The sequence below is a fragment of the Dermacentor albipictus genome, chromosome 1 (assembly GCF_038994185.2).
Source record: "Dermacentor albipictus isolate Rhodes 1998 colony chromosome 1, USDA_Dalb.pri_finalv2, whole genome shotgun sequence".
NCBI classification, from domain to species: Eukaryota; Metazoa; Arthropoda; class Arachnida; order Ixodida; family Ixodidae; genus Dermacentor; species Dermacentor albipictus.
In genome coordinates, this window is record NC_091821.1 from 91,033,888 (window position 1) to 91,053,217 (window position 19,330).

At 45.3% G+C, this 19,330-nt stretch overlaps 1 protein-coding gene across 6 annotated transcripts in view; it reads left to right on the forward strand.

Annotated features, from left to right (window-relative positions):
• The window catches only part of rin (ras GTPase-activating protein-binding protein 2), a 99,527-nt gene that overhangs the window by 40,193 nt on the left and 40,004 nt on the right, over positions 1-19,330 (forward strand). For all 6 annotated transcript variants that reach the window (XM_065455071.1, XM_065455068.1, XM_065455072.1 and 3 more), the window contains exons 4-6: positions 7,003-7,383; positions 7,515-7,698; positions 18,420-18,937. In XM_065455071.1, the coding sequence (XP_065311143.1) occupies positions 7,003-7,383; positions 7,515-7,698; positions 18,420-18,937 (1,083 nt within the window). The remainder of the gene's footprint in view (positions 1-7,002; positions 7,384-7,514; positions 7,699-18,419; positions 18,938-19,330) is intronic.

The window sequence follows — 19,330 nt, forward strand, 5'->3', positions numbered from 1 at the left end:
AAGAAAGGGAAACGTGTGCCGTATCATGAACACTGACACACATCGCGTTGGGCCTTGTTTTCTGCCACTTGCTGTTTGTGTGAGTTTTTTGTTTAATGTTTAATGCCTTTTACCTGCCCAAAAATGCGCACTGTGCGACGTTACGACATTTAATCATTATAATAGTGTAAATGTAGATCATCGGTAGCTTTATAAGCGACGACTAACAATTAAACAAAAGATTGATTAGAGAATGACAACAGCGATACACAGGGTCCACAGAAAATGCATGGGAAATCCTATAGTAGAGGTGGGCCAGCATAAATTTGGGAGTGGCCCAATTTAAATTTTGGGATACGCCATGGACCAACTTGAAAATTGGGGGTGGGCCAACCTGAAATTTGGAGAACATTTGGAAATGGGCCAACTCTAAATTTGAGGGTGGGCCAACTTAAATCTGGTAGTGGGCCAAGTTGAAATTTGGGGGTTGGCCAGCTTAAAATTTGGGGGTGAGCCAACTTGACATTTTGGTGGTAGGCCAACTTGGAATTTCGGTAGTGGGCCAACTTAGAATCTTGGTGGCGGGCCAACTTGAAGTTTGAGCGTGGGCCAAGTCAAATTTGGAAGTGGGTCAGGTTGAAATTTGGGGGTGGGCTAACTTAAATATGGGGGTAGGCTTACGCATACTTTGACAACTCCTGTATTCTGCATACCTGTTTGCAGTACGGATCCCTGGCTACCCACAACCCTCATAGCACGAATCAACCTCAGCTGATTCGGAGTAGTTTAACAGAAGTGCACTCAAGTGAAACTTTAGCTTAGGTAAATAAATGTAATTGTGTTCTTTATTATTAAGACTTAGTTTTTTCTATAATGACGACGTTTGCTTAACTACTTGATTAACCTTAGTTAAGGTTATGACGAAGATGTTTATATCTGTAATTAATAATTAAAATAACTTAATTACGTCTAACTAATCTCAAGGTACCCTTAATTCTTGATTAGGCTCCGTTGATTGATTGGTTGATGATTGGTTGATTGGTTTTGCCATTCTTTTCTCATATGAGAGTAACCTTAGTAACTTTTGATTAGTCTAATAATTTAACATAACTTGATAGTAATTAGCCTCAGTATTCCTAATTAGCCTCAATTAATCGCCGTTACACTTGACTAATCTTATCCTAATAACTTCATAAGTCTTTATTAATTTTACACTTATACGTCTCAGTACTAACCATGTATAGTCAAAATCATAAACCTGGTTAGTCATATGTAGTCATAAGGCATTCTCATATACACCTCCCTAGGACCTCATGTACACCTATGCATGCAGTGCATCGTGTCACGCTTTACAGACAGAAAAATAAACGGACGAACCGACAAAGTTCCAAGGGAAGGAGCCCTACAATGCTTACGCATTAATACAGGTACGCCAGGAGTACCTAATAACCACTGGGCGTATGTTGGCGCTTCCATGTTTCCAGTGCACTTACGTATCCGACGCGGTTTGCTAGCCGCAGGCATTGCGCTGCAGGCCCCGCTCCTTGCGCAATAGTTATGTGAGGAGGGGGAGGGGGGCCGCCAGCTAATTTTAGCAGGCGCCTGCTTAACGGCCATGCCTGGTTATTCTGGCCGCCATCAGATGACGCCACATTCAGACGTGCTTCTCCTTGCTACCACTAGCTAGCACTCTAAGCAGCTTCCGCAGGGCACGGGCCACGCGCTCGCGTGTTCCTTTTCATAAAGGACCACCCTGTACTACTGGAGTCTCAAATCGTGTCCTGCATTTACCTCAGTTCTTTAACCCTTTCAGGGTCGATTTTTTTTTTTTTTTTCGCCATATGTGACCGCCCAGGGTCGATTTTTTTATTGCAAATTCCATTTCTTTTGAGGTAACTATTTCGAAAAAAATTTACCCTAATTTTTTGGGGGTAGATTGTGGAGTGAGAAAAAAATATTTTGCGCTGGCATATATGTACCCTTTATTCATGAATAACAATAAAAAAAAAGAAATAAACTTATAAGAATTCAAAATTTCATGCATTGTTATAGTTCAAGGCTTAGAATATGCACATACGAGAAGGTTTTGCAAGTCCCAAATGTTCCTGCTCTTACACTAACATTTACGTTCGAGCGTAATCGAACTGCGTAGGTGACCACACTCAAGAAAACTGTGTGGTTGTGTGCCCATCAAAAAAGCAAAACGTGACATACTTCTGGCAATCTTCATCTTATCACCAACCAGAGGCAATTAGATTGAGCTCAAATAACAGTGTTAGCTGACGCCGAGATGCAGGTGTCCCTCATCCAAACCAAAATAAACTCTTTAACGCAGTGAAACCCAACACTGAGATGTTGTGTATGGGCTGAGAGTATGTCAGGACAGTTGAGGTTGACTTCGCAGCTGCTGAGAGAGAATCTTAGTTGTGACAAAGTTCAGGCCTCATACCGATGAGCTTGCTATTAGTTGATAGAAATAGCTCATATTCAGAAATATTTATTTATGTATGCATCTCCTTTTCATTCGCATTTGAAAGTGTTCAACTCAATTTGGAATGGGTTTTGCCATTTCTTTTTCACTGTGCATTTCACTAACCTTGCTTCTGTTTTCTTTTTAAATAAGATGTTTCTCCTTACTATTCAAACTGGATTAAGTCATTTTTTTGTTTTAACATGCTTACTAGAGAGTGCATTGGGCAACATGGTGTCAGCCTGTCTTGACATAAAACAAAGTTCTGGCTCATTCAGGGAATTTTGCAAAGGTGCTCAGGGAAAACCTGGAAAACTCGGGGAGTTTGGGAATGTCAACTTGGTACATACCCTGTATAACTAATTGTGACACTAGTTTCCTCTTTTTCATGCTCACGTTTGTTGCTTTTATTTCTGTATGGAGAAGTGCAGTGCTGCGGCTGTCTAAATCTTTGAGGCATGATCAGAGTTTGCTGTTTAAAATGCGTGTTCAGTTTGCATTGAGCTTCGCCTCATGTGATTGGCCTAGGCCACGCTGACGGGCGCGGCTGACGACTTTGGCGTGGGCTAGGCCAATTGTGTGAGGCGAAACTGAATGCACGTTTCAAAAAAATAATTATGCACATCCCACGCAATGTGGGAATCAGTGTAAGTGAAGCTTTCTGTGCTGGTTGCTTTGACGATAATTAGTGGTGATGTTGACGGCGAAAGCTTAATTCATACCTGCCAACTCTTCCAAATCTTCCGTATAATGTACGAATTTTGGACACTCTTAGGATTTCATGAATCTTGTTTGAAATTTTATGGAAATATTTCATTTGCGAAAAAAAAAGCGAAAATGCAGTAAAACTAAACCCTGGTACCTTGTGCCGCCACAAAAGGGCAATACTTATGTGTGGTATCATCATCAGCAGCTGCAAGTTTGTGACTTTTGTCGTCTATTAGGGGGGTCAAGAATCCAATCCGAAGCTCAATAGTGCCAATAGCGCCTCCGCAAACCTGTTGCCATGCTGTTGCCTTTGTTTGCGCAGGCGCGTGGGTTTGGACTTCAGTCACTGCAGTGTTGGCCTCGCCTTTTGTCTGACTAGCCCCCGCGTCCGACGCAGTGCAACTCCGGCTTGTAGCGACTTCGAAGTGCAATGGCGGGCTTGAAGTCCCGACAGTACTTTGAAGTGTTTTTGGAATCTTACACGGCAGAATTTCCATGCTGCTTTGTGTCGTCGAAAAAAGGGGAGAAGTTTGGATTCTGCACCACAAGTGCCTGTGATGTGAACATCTCGCATGGGGGCAAGTCTGACGTCAAGGTCCACATCGCTTTGAAAAAGCATCAGGGATGCGTGCGAGCTGCGGACAGCCAGCCAAGCCTAGCAAGTTTTGTGCGCAGCGACAACGAGCTAGGTGTGATTCGTGCAGAATGCCTCTTAACGGCGTGTTTAGTTGAACAGAACATGCTGCCGAGTGTCAGCGATCATACCGGACTGCTTTTTCGGTAGATGTTCTCCAAGTGCAAAGAAGCGAAACGCTACGCCTGTGGACGAACAAAGACAACGTTTATTGTTCGGGAAATGGCTGCCAACGCAGAGACTCCTTTGCTGGATACCGTAAAACGGCAAGTATTTTCGATCGCTGTGGATGGCAGTAACAATAGGGATACGCAGCTTTACCCTGCTTTTGCGACATTTTTTTTTTAAAGAAACGAGTAGAGTCGAAAGCCACCTTCTTGGTCTCGGGACAATCTAAAGGGAAGCTATGGGTCACAAGATTGCAAATCTGGTTCTGGACGATATGGTCTCAGAATTTGCTTGTTGGAAACCTGTTGGCTATGTGTTCGGACAATGCCAATGTCATGATCGGCAAGAAAAAGTGTTTTTACTGTATTGAGAGAGGCTCAACCAGGTTTGATAGGAGTTGGTTGCCCGTGCCATCTCATCAACTTGGCTGCCCAAAAAGGAGTTTCATGTCTTCCTGTAAAGGCTGATGAGGCTTCGGTTGACATCTTTTTTTACCTAGAGAAAAGCTTGAAACAATAAGATTGATTAAAGAGTTTAAAAAAATGATTGACACTGAGGTCGGAAAGATGAAGCATTCACCGACACATTGGCCGTCGTTGGGAAAGTGTTTGAATTGGCTGCTCGACCAGTGGAAACCACTACTCATCTTTTTTAAAATCTGAAACAAAGCAGTGCAACAAGCAGAGATTGTTTTTGGAGTCATACTGAAATTCCGAAGACTTCCTCATAAACCCCCAAGAACCCTGCACTGACCGCAAAGTCTGCTACACATCTTCACAAGACTGCTGCAGACTTCGGGGGGAAAAAGCACCGACGGCGATGAACTCTCGTTTAAGAGGAAAGGAGCTCATTCTGGACCTCAAGCAAAAATACTGAAACTTCATACCAAGGATTCTGGGGAAGCCAGCCACATGTCCCGTAAGGAGCGCCTGTATTATTTTTTGTCATCGGAGCTAAACAGGGTGTGCTGTCTTTTTGCCACTTCAAAATTCCACCCTCACATTACTTACTTGATCTGTTTTTACACTTGTCAAGAACTAACTACAGTAAGGTAGTTCGCCAACCTCCAAGCGGCCTTAATATACATAAATATTCACTGTTTCTCTCCGCAATCTCTTACTGAAACGACTTGCCTAACAGTGTCGTGTGTTGTAATACTGTGGAACGTTCTGTAACCAAATTTAAAACCCTGTATGATGGCTGCTGTTTTACCTTGGTAACCACTCCTGCAAGGACAGTCAAAGCCTGCAGTATGTTCAAATAAATAAAATAAACGAGGCACGTCGCAGTGGCGGACTGCAGATTAATTTTGACACTGTGATGTTCTTTAACATGTCCCAAAATCTAAGTGCATGTGCGTTTTCTATTTCGCTCCCGTCGAAATGCGGTTGCCGCAGTCGGGATCAAATCCGCGACCTCTAACAATGCCATAGTCACAAGGCTACTGCGGCAGGCACAGAAGCGTTGATTTGATGGTCGACCGCTTCTGTAGTGTCACCTGGACCCTTCGTAATTTGTCCACTTATCATGATGCTTGACATGTTTGCATGGTGTTTATTTTTCAGAAATAGCAGGAACCTACTGTAATGTACCTTGAAGTTAAGCTTATCCAGTTTCTCTGCAACCACTGTCATATACTGCTGGGATTTCTTTGTATGGGAACTGCCTCTTCTCCCTCCTCTCTACAGTTCTATCTACACACCCTCTGGACTTGCACGTTAGTAGAAAGGGGAGCGCTGCAGTTTCTACAATGCTTTTGAGGGGGGTCATGGATAATTACATCTGTCAAGAGGCTAATGTGGAGACACCCAGGGAGCTCCAGAGGGCATTGTGTAAGTTCGATGTGGTGGGGTCCAAAGGAGTTTCTCGTGTCATCTTTCTTCTCTGACTCGCACCTTCCATGTATACACATGCTCTGAACCACCTCCGACGCAGTGCGCTAGACAGCAGCAGCAGTGGGAAAGTTGAAGGAAGAGGCAAGGAAAGCTTCGCTTCAAAATTATCTCCGATCGTGCCCCTGATCTCTCATATTCACCGAGATAACAATTTGGTGGCATAGCATCAACGGAAAGCCACACTGGCGCAATCAGTGGTGCGATGGCACCTCTGGAAGCCAGATTTTCTTCCGAATTTTGAAGACAACACACTAAAAACGTGCAATGTTCTGAAATTTTGTTGTGTAGTTCTTACAAATATTTCACAATGAGGCACAGAAGGCCTTAGGATTGCGGGTGGTAGGGAAATGTGAAGTCTGATATCTTGAGCAAGTCGGCCATTTCATTGCCCCCCTTAATTTCTATCTTTTTTATGTTTTTGGGTGATAAGAATTTTTGCACTGTCCCGCTATATTCTGTATCATCGATGTCCTACTGTATTAGTGGGCACACTTAAGTTCTATTTCTTGGATCGCTTTGTAATCTTGGTCACCATATAATCCTGACTGCCTTATAATTGAACAAATACGGTAACATGTAAAGGAACAAATGCTAGACACGTGGAACACATGTCAAACTGCAAATGTCGCTTTTGCAACTTAGAGACGTGGCTTGACCAGTGATTTGGGCTTGGTCAGTGACTGTTGGCATTGCTACATAGTTTTGAGAAGGCACCGACAATGCATCTAAACATAACCATTACTCTTCGTGCTCGTCTCTGTGGATGAGTTAACATAAAGTTGAGCAGGTGGAGTCTTTATACATTGAAGGTGTGCTGTAAAGCATCCAAAATTTTGGTCTCATTATAGTGCATTGCATCTACAGGGCTAGTGGCAGTGCCATGAAGCTGTCCGGATTATCAGTTGGCAACTGTATATTGTTCACTGTAACACAGTCCTAGGTTCGGAGATCTGCTTTGAGACTGTGTGGTGTAGCCTGAATGTCAATGGGGATAGTTCTGTTAATTTTGCTTATACTTAAGCCAATGTATAAGTGAGGTATAGTGTGAGCTTTGCTATCTGCATTTGAATCCTGTGATTGAAAAACTGTTGTGCTGCGATGCTTGATAGAATTTCTGTGCAAGTCACTTTCCTTGTGTGGTTTTGTAGGTGACAGGAGAGCTGTCGAATGCTGGCCAGCCGATGCGCCGTTTTATGCAGACATTTGTACTGGCACCCCAGCAGCCTTTGAAGTACTACGTGCGCAATGACATCTTCCGTTACCAGGATGAGGTATTCACAGAGGAGGAGGAAGAGGAAGAAGGTAGCACGGCTGCTGAGCAAGCACAGGAAGAGGCTCCTGAGCCCCTAATGACACACCATCAAGCTGCACACTCGGAAGTGGCCCAGCACCCTGCTGATGCCTCAACCCCTCTGGTGAATGAGGTATCCCTGCCTCCTAGGGGAGAGCAGCTGGGCAACGGGGGTAGCAGCCCACCTTCCAACAGCGTGGCCCCAACTTCTGGTCGGCCGGCTTATTTTGAGTCGCAGGTGAGGCCAGTCATCCGGCTGACAGAGATGAGGCATTGGCTTTGCTAGCCGTGGCTAGGCAGACCAGTATTGTAGACATGAAATATGACAAGCACCCGTTTCACTAACAAATTTTCCTTGCTGGACTACAGGTCATGCGAAATGGGACGGCACATCTAGTCTCGGAAGGCGAGATTTCTTCACAAGCTTCCCTGACAAGTGGCAGCCCTCCAGAAGCACCTTCTTCAGCCACCACTGTTCCTACCAGCAATTCAATGAACTGGAAAGATGATGAAACCCCAGCACCACCTGCTGCGCCACAAGTCAATCATCAGGGTAAGCCTACAACTTTAGGAAATTTTACTTGTTATACATTAAAGTCGTTAACTTGAACATAGATTATTTTGACTCGCCCTCTGTTTCTGTAAGATCTGCAGGGTGTCTACCAAGCAAGAAAACCGGGAATTCTCAGGAATTTGGAATAGTCTGAAAAAACTCGAGGAAATTTGCGCTTCTATCAGGGAAAATTAGCTTAATTTTATTGAAAGCAAACGAAAGTCGCGGTAGTGCTGGCCCGAGTAACAGAGGGATCGTAGCAAATGTTATTTTGACGCCATGTCGTCGGCTGGAAGAGTTTCCCGGGTACAATGAACGACCAATTTTCTGGACGCCCGATAATTCGGACGGCTTTGCGGAACCACCACGTACCCCGTAGAGTCAATGTATAAGAACCCTGAAATTTCGCACTCAAAAACCCATCGCCGTACGACTTTTTGGACTTTTTGCTGTGACTGTAGGTTCAAAACGGCATTAATCAAAGCCATCACTGCTACCCTTTTGATTAGCTCGCCGCCTTGGAACTGGTGCTCTCGCACGCAGATTCGCTGGCAGCTGTAGCCACTACTGCAGCAAACGCTAGACCTGGGTGCTTCGACGTTCGCTGTTAGAGAGTTTTAGTTTAGGGGACGAAAGCGGCTTGCGTACACATGAACAAGGGGCGACGGTACTGCACATGCGCAGACCGCTACGTGTTCTTTTGTCCTTGGGTTGTTGGGGTGGCTGAAAACATCCCTGCCCCTAAATGGTCACGTTACCCACGCAACTCTCGCAATGTACGAGAACTTGCAAGAAGCAAGACCAGCTGAGACAAGCTGCCCATCCCACCGCACAGATGGAGAACATGGCTGTGCCGGTGAGGACGTGTGCGCTTGTGTATTTCACGGCCGACGGGGTAAAGAAGCTGGTCGCAGAGCACACCGGCACGCTGTTGCCACAACGGTGGCATGTCAAAATTTGCAGGAGGCCATAAATAAGCAAAACACAGGCCACGGTACACAGTGTGTGTTCTTTAATTATACACGCGTCTAGCCACCATCTCATGTCTTAGTATGAGCACTCATACGCCTAATAAGTGTACTGGCAGGCCTTTTGGGATGTGCCTGTGGCGTTTTGAGCCCTTAAGGGCAGTTAAAAACACACATTCATTTTTTCAAACTTCCCGATTTTTCGGACATTTTTGTGGCCCCTAGGGAGTCTGAAAAATTGGACGTTGACTGTAAAGCTGGCCAAGAGTATTCTTCAAATGGTCCGTGGGACGAACATGCGGTGGAAGGAGGACGAGAGCAGTAAAGACCTATGCATTGAGGAATTAATGGGAAAAAAAGCATGCTGCGGCTTCTTTCAAGGAGCTCGAGCTCAAAAAAAAAAAACAGTGTTGTCTGATGCCGAAATGCAGGTGTCCCTCATCCAAACCAAAATATACTCTTTAAAGCAGTGAAACGTAACACTGAGGTGTTGTGCACGCAGGCTGAGAGTATGTCAGGACAGTTGAAGTTGACACACCAGCTGTTGAGCGAGAATCTCACTTGTGACCTGTGAAGTTCGGGACTCAAACCAATGAGCTTGCCATCAGTTGATAGAAATAGCTCAGATCCCCTTCAGTCACACCGTCCACATTTGTGGACGTGGCCTATTTTTGCCATTTCAGTGCAGTGGTAGCAAGGAATAGAGGAAGAAACATTAAGCTTAGCGTAAATTGAACATTCTGATAACCTTTAATTACTTCCATTTTACTTCTGAGTGATATATATCATTAGAGTACTGTTTTGGTGAAGGCACTACAGTTAAACCTGGATGTAACGAACCTATATGTAACGAATTCCTGGATTTAACGAAGTTTTTGAATTCCCCAACGCTGCCCCCATTGAAGCCCATGTATTTTCGACCTTGATGTAACGAACGCGTTGCGGCGGTTAGCCTTGATGTAACGAACTCCCAAAGCTGATCAGTCATTACGTTTTGCACTTTTAAGGAAAATTCGGCCGAAGAAATGCTCTAGATTATTGAATATTAATATTGTAAGGAGCCAGCAGCTATGCGAACGCCAGGGATTGCCGCGACCGAGCAAAGTTAGCGATGATGATGATGATGGCGGCAACTAGCGCCGCTCCGTGCCTAACGTAGCAGTCTTTTCAGGCTTTGCTTGTCTAGCGTGACGCCAGGTGGCATTGGTATCGGCAGCTGATTTCTCTTTCAGATTTATTTTGTTTCGTATGGATTTGAGGACAAGCATTCTTATTTAGTGATTTTTATTTGTTTCAACGGCTTAGACGCACTTATGTGTAAGATTTCACTTGAAAAGCAACGCTGATAGCCGGTTCTTTCATTGCCAGGGCGCGGGAAGGGAGAGGGACGATGACGAACGACACTCCATGACGAACGACATGCGTCACTTTTTTTTCTTTCTCTGTGGATGCGTTGCATTCGCCATTTTGAGTGTTGTCCTGCGTTCTGCACGTGTGCGTGTGTCAACTGTGCCCTGGTACTGGTTTGTCCGACTTGTTTTGGAGGTGCTAGGCCTGCCTGTCGGCGTGTAGTCGTGCGTCTCCGCTTCCAACTACGTCGTCGGTTGGTCGTGATGAGTTCTGCTGCCAGAAAACGAAAAGTTCTGTCTTTTGAAGACAAACTCGCAATTTTAAATGCTGTCTCCGCGGGCGAGAAGAAGAAGGACGTTGCCGCCCGTTTCAGCATTCCAGCGAGCACACTATCAACGATTTTGAGTGCGGAACACAGCATCAGAAACGCAGTGGAGTCGGGAACAAGCTCGAAGAAAAAAAGACTGAAGCTGTCCACATACACTGATGTGGACAAGGCAGTGTTCACGTGGTTTTTGGACACGAGAGCCAGAAATGTACCCATAAGTGGTGTGATCTTGCAACAGAAGGCAAAGGATTTTGCCTGTATCTTGGGCCATGATGATTTCAAGGCAAGCAACGGGTGGCTGCAGGGATTTAAGAGCCGGCATGGTGTCGTCGGAAGAGTAATCAGCGGCGAATCTGCCTCCGCAGACAGCGATGCTGCTGCTTCGTGGGTGGCTGACGAGCTGCCTGGAATCCTGAGTCGCTTCGAGGCGGCTGATGTCTACAATGCCGATGAGACGGCTCTATTTTATCAGATGCTTCCGGGCCGCACGCTAGCGTTAAAAGGCGATGACTGCCGCGGTGGAAAGCAGAGCAAGCTCCGCATAACGATTCTGCTGTGTGCCAACCTCGACGGCACAGACAAGCGAGTCCCGCTAGTTGTCGGCAAAAGTGCCCGTCCCAGGTGTTTTAAGGGGACGAAGCGTATGCCCGTGAAGTATGTGGCGAATTCCAAAGCTTGGATGACTCGGCCAATATTTTCTGAGTGGTTGAAGGAATTTAACCAGGACGTCAAGCGGCAAGGCCGTAAAGTTTGCCTACTGCTGGACAATTGCTCGGCGCACCACGTCGAGGGCCTGCAGCTGTCGAACATCGAACTGCATTACTTCCCGGCCAACTGCACGTCTCTAATACAGCCCCTGGACAAAGGGGTCATTAACAGTTTTAGATGCTGTTACCGGCGCCGACTAATCCAGAAGATACTTCTCGACATCCGTCTGGAACGGGAGATGAAGATCGACATTTATCAAGCAGTCGAGATGCTTGCTGCCTCCTGGCAAGAGGTCAGGGCAGAAGTTATCGCGAATTGCTTTTTAAAGGCCGGAATAGCCAAAAACGCACGGGCTGGTGCCGACGAGGAGGAGGAGGAAGACCTTTCTACTCCGTCCGATGTGGCCGAAGCGTGGAACGAGCTATGCACTAACGGTGGTGTGCCCGACGACGTTGAACTGACTGACTTTTTGTTTGCCGACAATGCCGCCGTGGCTACAGAAGAAATGTCTGATGCAGCAGTAGCTGAAAGCGTGCAAAATCCCGATGGCGGTGATGATGGTGCCTGTGAGGCAGATCCGTGTGACGTGCCTTCTGCAAAGGAGGTGATGAACGCAATGGACGTTATGCGCCGTTTCGTCGGCTCGCTCGACGATGAAGGAGCTCTACACGATTTAGCTTCTTTGGAGCGGCGTGTTGTGCCGTCACTTGTGCCGAAGAAGCAAACGGAAATTACGCAGTTTTTTGGTGTAAAATAAATGCTTGAAGGGCGAGTTCACCTTCGCGGATATATTGAGCTATTTGATTTCGTTTCTGCATCATTCGTACGATCCTTCACGCGAAACCTGCATGTAACGAAAACCTGTATGTAACGAAAAATTGCGAGCTTTTGTCAACTTCGTTATATCCAGGTTTAACTGTACCATGTTTTACGTGACGTTTGACGTGGAGCATGTTGGTAGCAACCTCGAAATATATATATTTTTTTTCTTTCTTGAAATGCTTGAGGACATTAAATCAATTGGGCATGTAATTCGAGCAGGAGATTTAATCCTTTTTATGAAGAAACCTAGTATGACTGACTTTATAATATGCAAATATTTAGTTACTCTGTAATTATAATGACTCATCATAAAATGCTCAGTCATTCTTTTGCTTTCAGTGGAGTCTCAAGCAACATCTATGATTCACGCATGTATCGACAGTCAGTCATAATTTATGACTGAAGGGGATATTCAAAAATATTTATTTCTGCATGTGTCTCACATTTTTTTTTCGTATTTGATAATGTTCTTCTATTTGCAATGAGTTTTACTATTTTTTCAAAGCTATTTTATTTGCTGTGCACTTTACTAAGCCCTCTCTTCCGATTTCTTTTTAAGTAAAATAAATGCTGCTCCTTACTATTCAAACTCGGTTAAGTCGTTTTTTTTTTTTTAAATTTTTAGCGTGCTTACAGCATTGGGCAACATGGTGTCAGCCTGTCTTTACATAAAACAAGATTCTGTGTCATTCAGGGAATTTTGCAAAGGCACTCAAGGAAAACCTGGAAAATTCGGGGGAATTTGGAAATGTCAACTTGGTAGACACCCCGGATTTAGTTAAACCTCATTATAATGAAACTGGGCACATTATAACGAAGTAAGTAAAATTCCTGGTGAAATTCTTATTGAAATGCACGAAATCGAAACATAATTTTAACAAAGTAAACTGTCTTGCCAGTGGATATTTGTGGTGTGCGTGAATGGTGGCGCCATAGAGCAGCCCGTGAGAGAAATGCTTCATAAATTATAAGCATGGTGGCACCGTGAAATCGGGCACATTTCCATGTCTGTTCCCAATGTGCCAGTCACATGATATTTTGTCAGTGCGCCAGGAAACAGTAATTTAAAATGAACAAGGTATGTTGCATGCTCTGCTCACAAATTGAGCTGACACAAACAAGATAAGCCTTCTGTTTTTCAATGGATGTGTGTCTTAGAAAGGAGTAGATGGTGGAAGGTACGTGGATCGGGAAGCTTGTGACACCAGCGATGGAGGTTTGCAGTGCTGACTTTGTAGCCAATGCTTTGGGAGAAGCATCAGCCTGCAAAATACTAATTATTGATAATTCTTCACAAAAGCAGCAGCATTGCGTTCCTACACAGTGCCAGCCGTCATGTGAACGACACTGTGAACGTCTTGTTCACATTGCAGACGGGTGGTTTTCAGAGCCATTTACAGTAGTGCGTGGTTTTCAAGTGCCATGTAGCGGAAATGTAGAACACGTTTCATTGTTTTATGAAACCACAGCAAATTACAGCGTTGTTTATGTTCGTGGAGCTGTTATGAGCTATTTTTGCTTGTAAGCTGACAGATCGCAGCAGCTGCCACTGGACTTCGCTTTTATGGTGCTAGTTCTGTGACAGGCTGTTAAGATTCTTTTGCAGCAGGCCGAGACCAATTATGCTTGAAAACCTGTGCATTACTAGGCCTATCAGATCAAAATAAGCAATAATTTAATGCTGCATGGACCCCCAGGTGTGAGCACCTGCTTGAGGACAGTGTAAAGAGGTTGCTGTGTCTTTGCAGTGCTTATCCATAAGATTTCCTTGCCTTCGATTAGGCGGTGGATTTCTTTTTCACACGTTTCAAAGTGACTCGCGATGTCTCCTTAAGACAGCACCTTCCTAAAAGGTAACAGCATCGCTACTTGCTTCTGCAGCAGAGTAAACCAAGGTTGGTGTAAACTTGGCTTGCTACGACAAGGACGTTCAGTCAACAGTTCGATAATCTTCGTGGCAGCCAAAGTGGATGACCTTGCGTGCCACATATAATTTGTGGGGATCGAGTGTGGTGCTTAGCTTGATATCCGGGAACCACCGCCCCATGGCAACGTTCCAGATACTGCTAGCATACCAGAGCAAATTTTAGTGCAAAGTGTGCTTCTTCCTCCCTCCCTGTGTGGATTCACCGCGTGGGCACATGTCACCGGAATGTGCCTTGATTGGACTCCCATGTCTTAGCCCCTGGGCGCCCTCTCCCCCTGAGCTCTCTTCCGCTGAGTGAATCGCTGCAGCAGATGCTCACAGGCCCACAGTGAGCTGCTCCTGTGCTTTGATCCTGTGCCTTCTCCTTCTCATGCTTGGGGGACTGCTACCTGGTTAGCCCTAGCACAGCGCGCGCTTGTTTGATCGGTCTTGCAGTGAGCTCCGCGACTGTTCGGCACTTTGTTGTATCTTGGGTTAATAAACTTGTATTTGTTGGCGATCCGATTCCGAAGCCTTCTCTGCGCTGTGTCATCAAGTCGACGAACCCTGCCATAGAGCTTTTGTGCGTTGCAGAGTTCAGGAGCATCGTGCCCTTTCCTCACCGTCACTTGTAGAGTAAGCCTCATGCTAACCTATCTCCACAAGGTCGTGTGCATTGCGAATAACAAACCAGATTCTTGTCCACAACCAAAAAATGCCTGACTATTGTGCATTGAGTGTATCACTTTCCGAGAACTCGGCACTTGTTCGGCACGGCTGTTCAAAACTCCTCTGCGTAGCCACGCACTAGCAGTGGCTCAAAACTGCCATCGCGAGTGGAGCACTACTGCCGACAACCGTCGTGAGTGGAAAGGGGGGAGATGTGTATGGACGACAGAACAATTGAAATCCCGCGCAATGGTGCAGGGCATACCTCGATCCTCACAAAGTGTATGTGTGCACCAAGTCGGCACCGGACAGTAGAGTGCGTGAAGCAAAATCATGAACCAGCCCTGTACCTAATTTCAAACGAACGGCGGGGTTCAGAGAGCACCATTGCTGCAATGCTGAAAGGAATGGCAAAGTGCAACACCTCTTTAACTAGATCAGGGGGTGCAGGCGAATCGAACAGACCTATAGAATCACTGCAAATTATTCAGCAGAAGTTACCACACGTACTCGGTGTTACAATCCAAACTCCTGCAGCATAATGATTCAAAACACTCCTCACTTGCACCTATCTCTCTTTGAGACACCAATAAGTGTTATTCCTTATATTTGGAACAGAAGTGAATATTCAATGAATCACATAGCAAGGACTATTCTATTTGTACTCAAGATTTTGAATATTCGCATACCCCTAGTTTTTTGCTGTACTTCCCAGTATCGGGAAAATGTGTGGTGCACATCAAGCTGCTTGTTAGGGACACATGAAACATACGTCATGACGCTTCGAGTAGATACCGCAGTGAAGTGCAGTATAGCTTGGCTGCAAAGTAGTGTGCCTTGACACATCTTGTGAATTGGGGTGCCCTAGAGCTATGCAGCAACTTTGCCCCAACACTGCCTCACTGCACACCTCAAGGAACGGAAGTGCTTGGGGAGTGTTTGCTCTTCTAGAGACTGTTGATGCCATGTGAAATAATGCCAGCCTACACAAAAAACTTTGCAGGCATTAACAGATGTGTGTGAATCGTTTGCAAAAGAAGTTATTCCAATATCAATCACAGTGACTGTTGTCTGATGCACAAGTCTTTCAAGCAGTCACATTTATTGAACTTGGTCATTGCTGGCTTTGTGTGCATCTTACCTTTCCTGAACTAGAGCCATATGATATAAAATTTCGTGAGTTGTTTGCTTGAATGGAACTATATGGAACTGTGTTTCTTCAGGGAGGGATGTGGCAATGAAAACTTTTTGTTATTTATGGGAATAGGTGAAATTTGGCATGCTGGTGTGATTTGTTATGTTGATGTCATAACTGAAATGAGTTTTTTGCTGTCTATAATACTTTGCAAGGTTTAACACTTGACAGCCTCTAATGGTCATCCCCAAATTAATGAGTTTGCCGAGATTTTCACATCAGCATGTTCACAAAGGCCCATTCTGTGCAAATAAGCTGATCATTTATGTTTTAAATGCCAAAGTGAACACTACATTTTTGTAACTGTCCTATGCATATTGTCTTACAACTTTTGCAAAAATGCATTATCTTTTTTGAGGTGTAGGTAAAAATGGTCAGCTTTATTGCACTCGTCAATGTTTGAAGATCTAAGTACAAAAGACAAAATTATTTTGTCTTCATTCGTTGTGAATTGCACTGGGATGCTGAAAGCAACTGCACAAAAATTGAAAGCTGATAAAGCAGAGGTCAAAGTTTCATTTGTTGTACACATTTAAATACAGCAGAACCTCATTGATAGGTTCCCGTGACGTATATTCTCCCGGTGCGAACGTATGCAGTTGAGAACGCAAAAGATTACCCAATAGAGTTATGGTCATTTTGACCTGTCTATGCATTCCTGGAAAAAAAAAAAGATTTTTCGGCACCAGCGTTCAGTATGTCGCCAAACTGTGATCATGCGATACGTTTTCCTGCTGCTAGATCCCATGTAAACAAGAAATCTGCGAGGTGTGCACGATCGGGAGCGGTAGATAGCTGCCTGCTGTGGCAGCTTCGCCACAATACTTGACTGCCCATTTAGCGGGAAAACGCCGGTGTGCACTCAGTTTCTCATTTCAGTGCCAGCAAATTTTCTGTGGTGTTGTCTCACGCGGCATTTACAGCTATTGCCACCAATCCTATTGCGGTAAGCATCTTTACCTATCTGCTTAACAGCGGGTGGTGCTGTCGAAAGCATAGCGCATGCTTTTAATAGGCAATAACTTAAACACGCCGCCCACATCGCATCGCTGCAGGCAGTGCAATGTGGGCATCACGTTTCACTTTCGCGGCATCCAGCATCACTCACCAGTCGATTTCGTTTCGGTTTTCTGTCCCTCTTAAAACACCACACCATAGGAAAACAACAAAATGTGTCTTAGGCGCTGGAACACCACCAGCTTGGCGCGTGTCAGTGCCTCGTGCCGCAGCAGTCCGCGCGACACGAGTTTGTCAGATTTTTTAGTTACTTCGAATCGTACATTTCCTGGGTTAGTAAGTCTTTTCTCGCAGTTTTTTTTCCAAAACGTATGAATGAGGTTTTAGTGTATTTACTTTGAGCACCTAGAACACGCCTGGGACACCTAGAACACGTCCTTTGCCTGTGAGCACACATTTTCTTTACATTTTGATCCAGTTTTTTTGCTCCTTCGCAGCAGTTCCGTGCACCTTAGTTACCTTTTTGATGTGTTGTGCATCCATGCGTCATGCAGAGGTAGATGACTCCATTCAAAACGTCCACTTGTCTCCTCGCTGTGCAACCTTTTCATTAGTGGGGGAGTTGCAGTTGAAATCCATAACTCGGTATTTGACAGACTTCTGCTCTTGCCGATGTCACGGTCCGAGAGAGGTCCATTGGCAATTAAAATCTGCAACAGCCAATAGGAGTGCGTCCTGTGCCCCACATGACTACTGCACCCAATCGCAATGCCGCTTTTGCCCCCTTTCTTTTTCACTGTCATTTGCTTGTTTATTTTTCGGTAGAAAAATACGTCGCTGTGGCTATCTTGAACTCCGATTTCTCCTCTTTACAATAATACCAAGATGGTGGCACTACGTCAACCATTGAGGAAGGAAAAATATAGGAGGGAGCAATATGTCATGAGCCAACCTCAGCTCTTGCGTCGAGATAACGGAGCAATAATCGAGATTTGCTGAGATGTTTGGTTCCCAGTCGCTATGCCAGTAGTTTCATTTGGTGCACGCTTCTTCAGCTACCCTGCTATGGCTCTACCTGCAGAGCGGGGACACTAAAACCGCACGCTTTGATGTGTGATCACGTGTTGGGCCACCAACTTTTTCCTTCGTCCATGGCGTCAACAGATAGCAGAGTGATCCGCGGTGCCATGGTGCCTACCAGAGCCCGATTTTTTTTTTTGCAATTTTTGATGACAGCATTCTAGGAAAATGTTTTCTCTATTGTTACCGCGTATTTTGCTACAATATTTCAAAGCCACAAGGTAAGTAAAGGTCTGAAGATTGCGAGAAAAAAAAAATGCCTGAAAATAAAGAATTTTGAGCAATTTGACCACTTTTGACCAATTTGACCAGTTCAATTGCCCCCTTCCCCCCTTATTTGGCTATGAAAAGCTGTTTTAAGCCCTTTGTTGCATAAAAGATGTTGCACTTAAAATTTCTGCTGGTAGGGCAGGATTGATACTTGCATGCAGCTGGATAAGAATAGTTACTTAGGTGAGTTGGCCTAAGTTCATGGCTTGATTTTTGCAGTGCAAAGCACCAAAGTCTGGAAAGAAAAAAAAATATGATGAGTTAACGAAAGAACAAACACAGGCGCTGCTGCATCATGAAAATGGCAGGTGTTCAAAATTGACCTGTTAGCAGACAAGTCCCACTGTGTCTTTCTGGTGCAGCTAGGTCTGGCCCCATTCCACCCCCATATATTCTTGCATTTATTTAATTTGGCTCTGAAAACAAGTGTTTGTGTACAGTTTCCATATGTTGCTTTTGGCCATGCAGCACTTCCCGAGACAAAGACTTATGCCAACATGGTGAGCAAGAACTCCGCACCAATCTCGTCAGCTGGATTTACGTCCCTAAGTCCTGCGGCACCTTTTGGTGGCGCTACTACCAGTGGGGCAGGACATGGTCCTGCATCAACAGGACACCCTGGAGGGCGATTTGGAGGTGAGCCCCTGCCTGGGGGCCTGCCACCAAGGCAAGACCAACGGCAGGGTCCACGATCTCAGCAGCAGACACGGCCACCACGTTCTTCATTGCCGCCGCCCCCTAAGCGGGCAGAGGGTAGCCGAAACGAAACTGTACTCGGCAGCGATGACGGGACTGCGCCACCACCTCTCCGCTCTGGTGCCAAGCCACAGTATCCCGACAACCAACAGGTGTTTGTGGGAAATCTGCCGCATACTATCACTGAGGAGCAAGTGCGAAAACGCTTTGAGGAGTTTGGCCATGTGCTTGAGTTCCGGATCAACTCCAAGCCAACAGGCAAGATGACAGCTGGTGGCAAAGCTGTACCGGTGAGTACATTTGAATTTTTTTGATAGCATTTGCCGAGTTTGGCACTATGTTTACAGTCACCGATGAATTTGTTGGACATCGAAAATTAGGACTTCATGGATATTACGGGCTTCATAACTGTACCATCAGGGTTCCCATAGGGCTAATGCTCTTTACGACCGATTTTTCAGACGAATTTAGGCTCCAGAGTTTTATTTTTCCAACTAAATCACTCGAGCCACGCTATCTTAGAGGCCGCCGTGTTGGATTTTCCACTGGCTTGGCCAGGTTTGGCTTCTAGTGGCCTGCTGTATAGCCTCCAAGATTGGGAGGTGCACCCTATTAATAGGCAGCGCGCGCCACCTTCCACTCTCGGAAGGTCATGCCCGCTCTTCCTTGGCTGACAAAGCTCT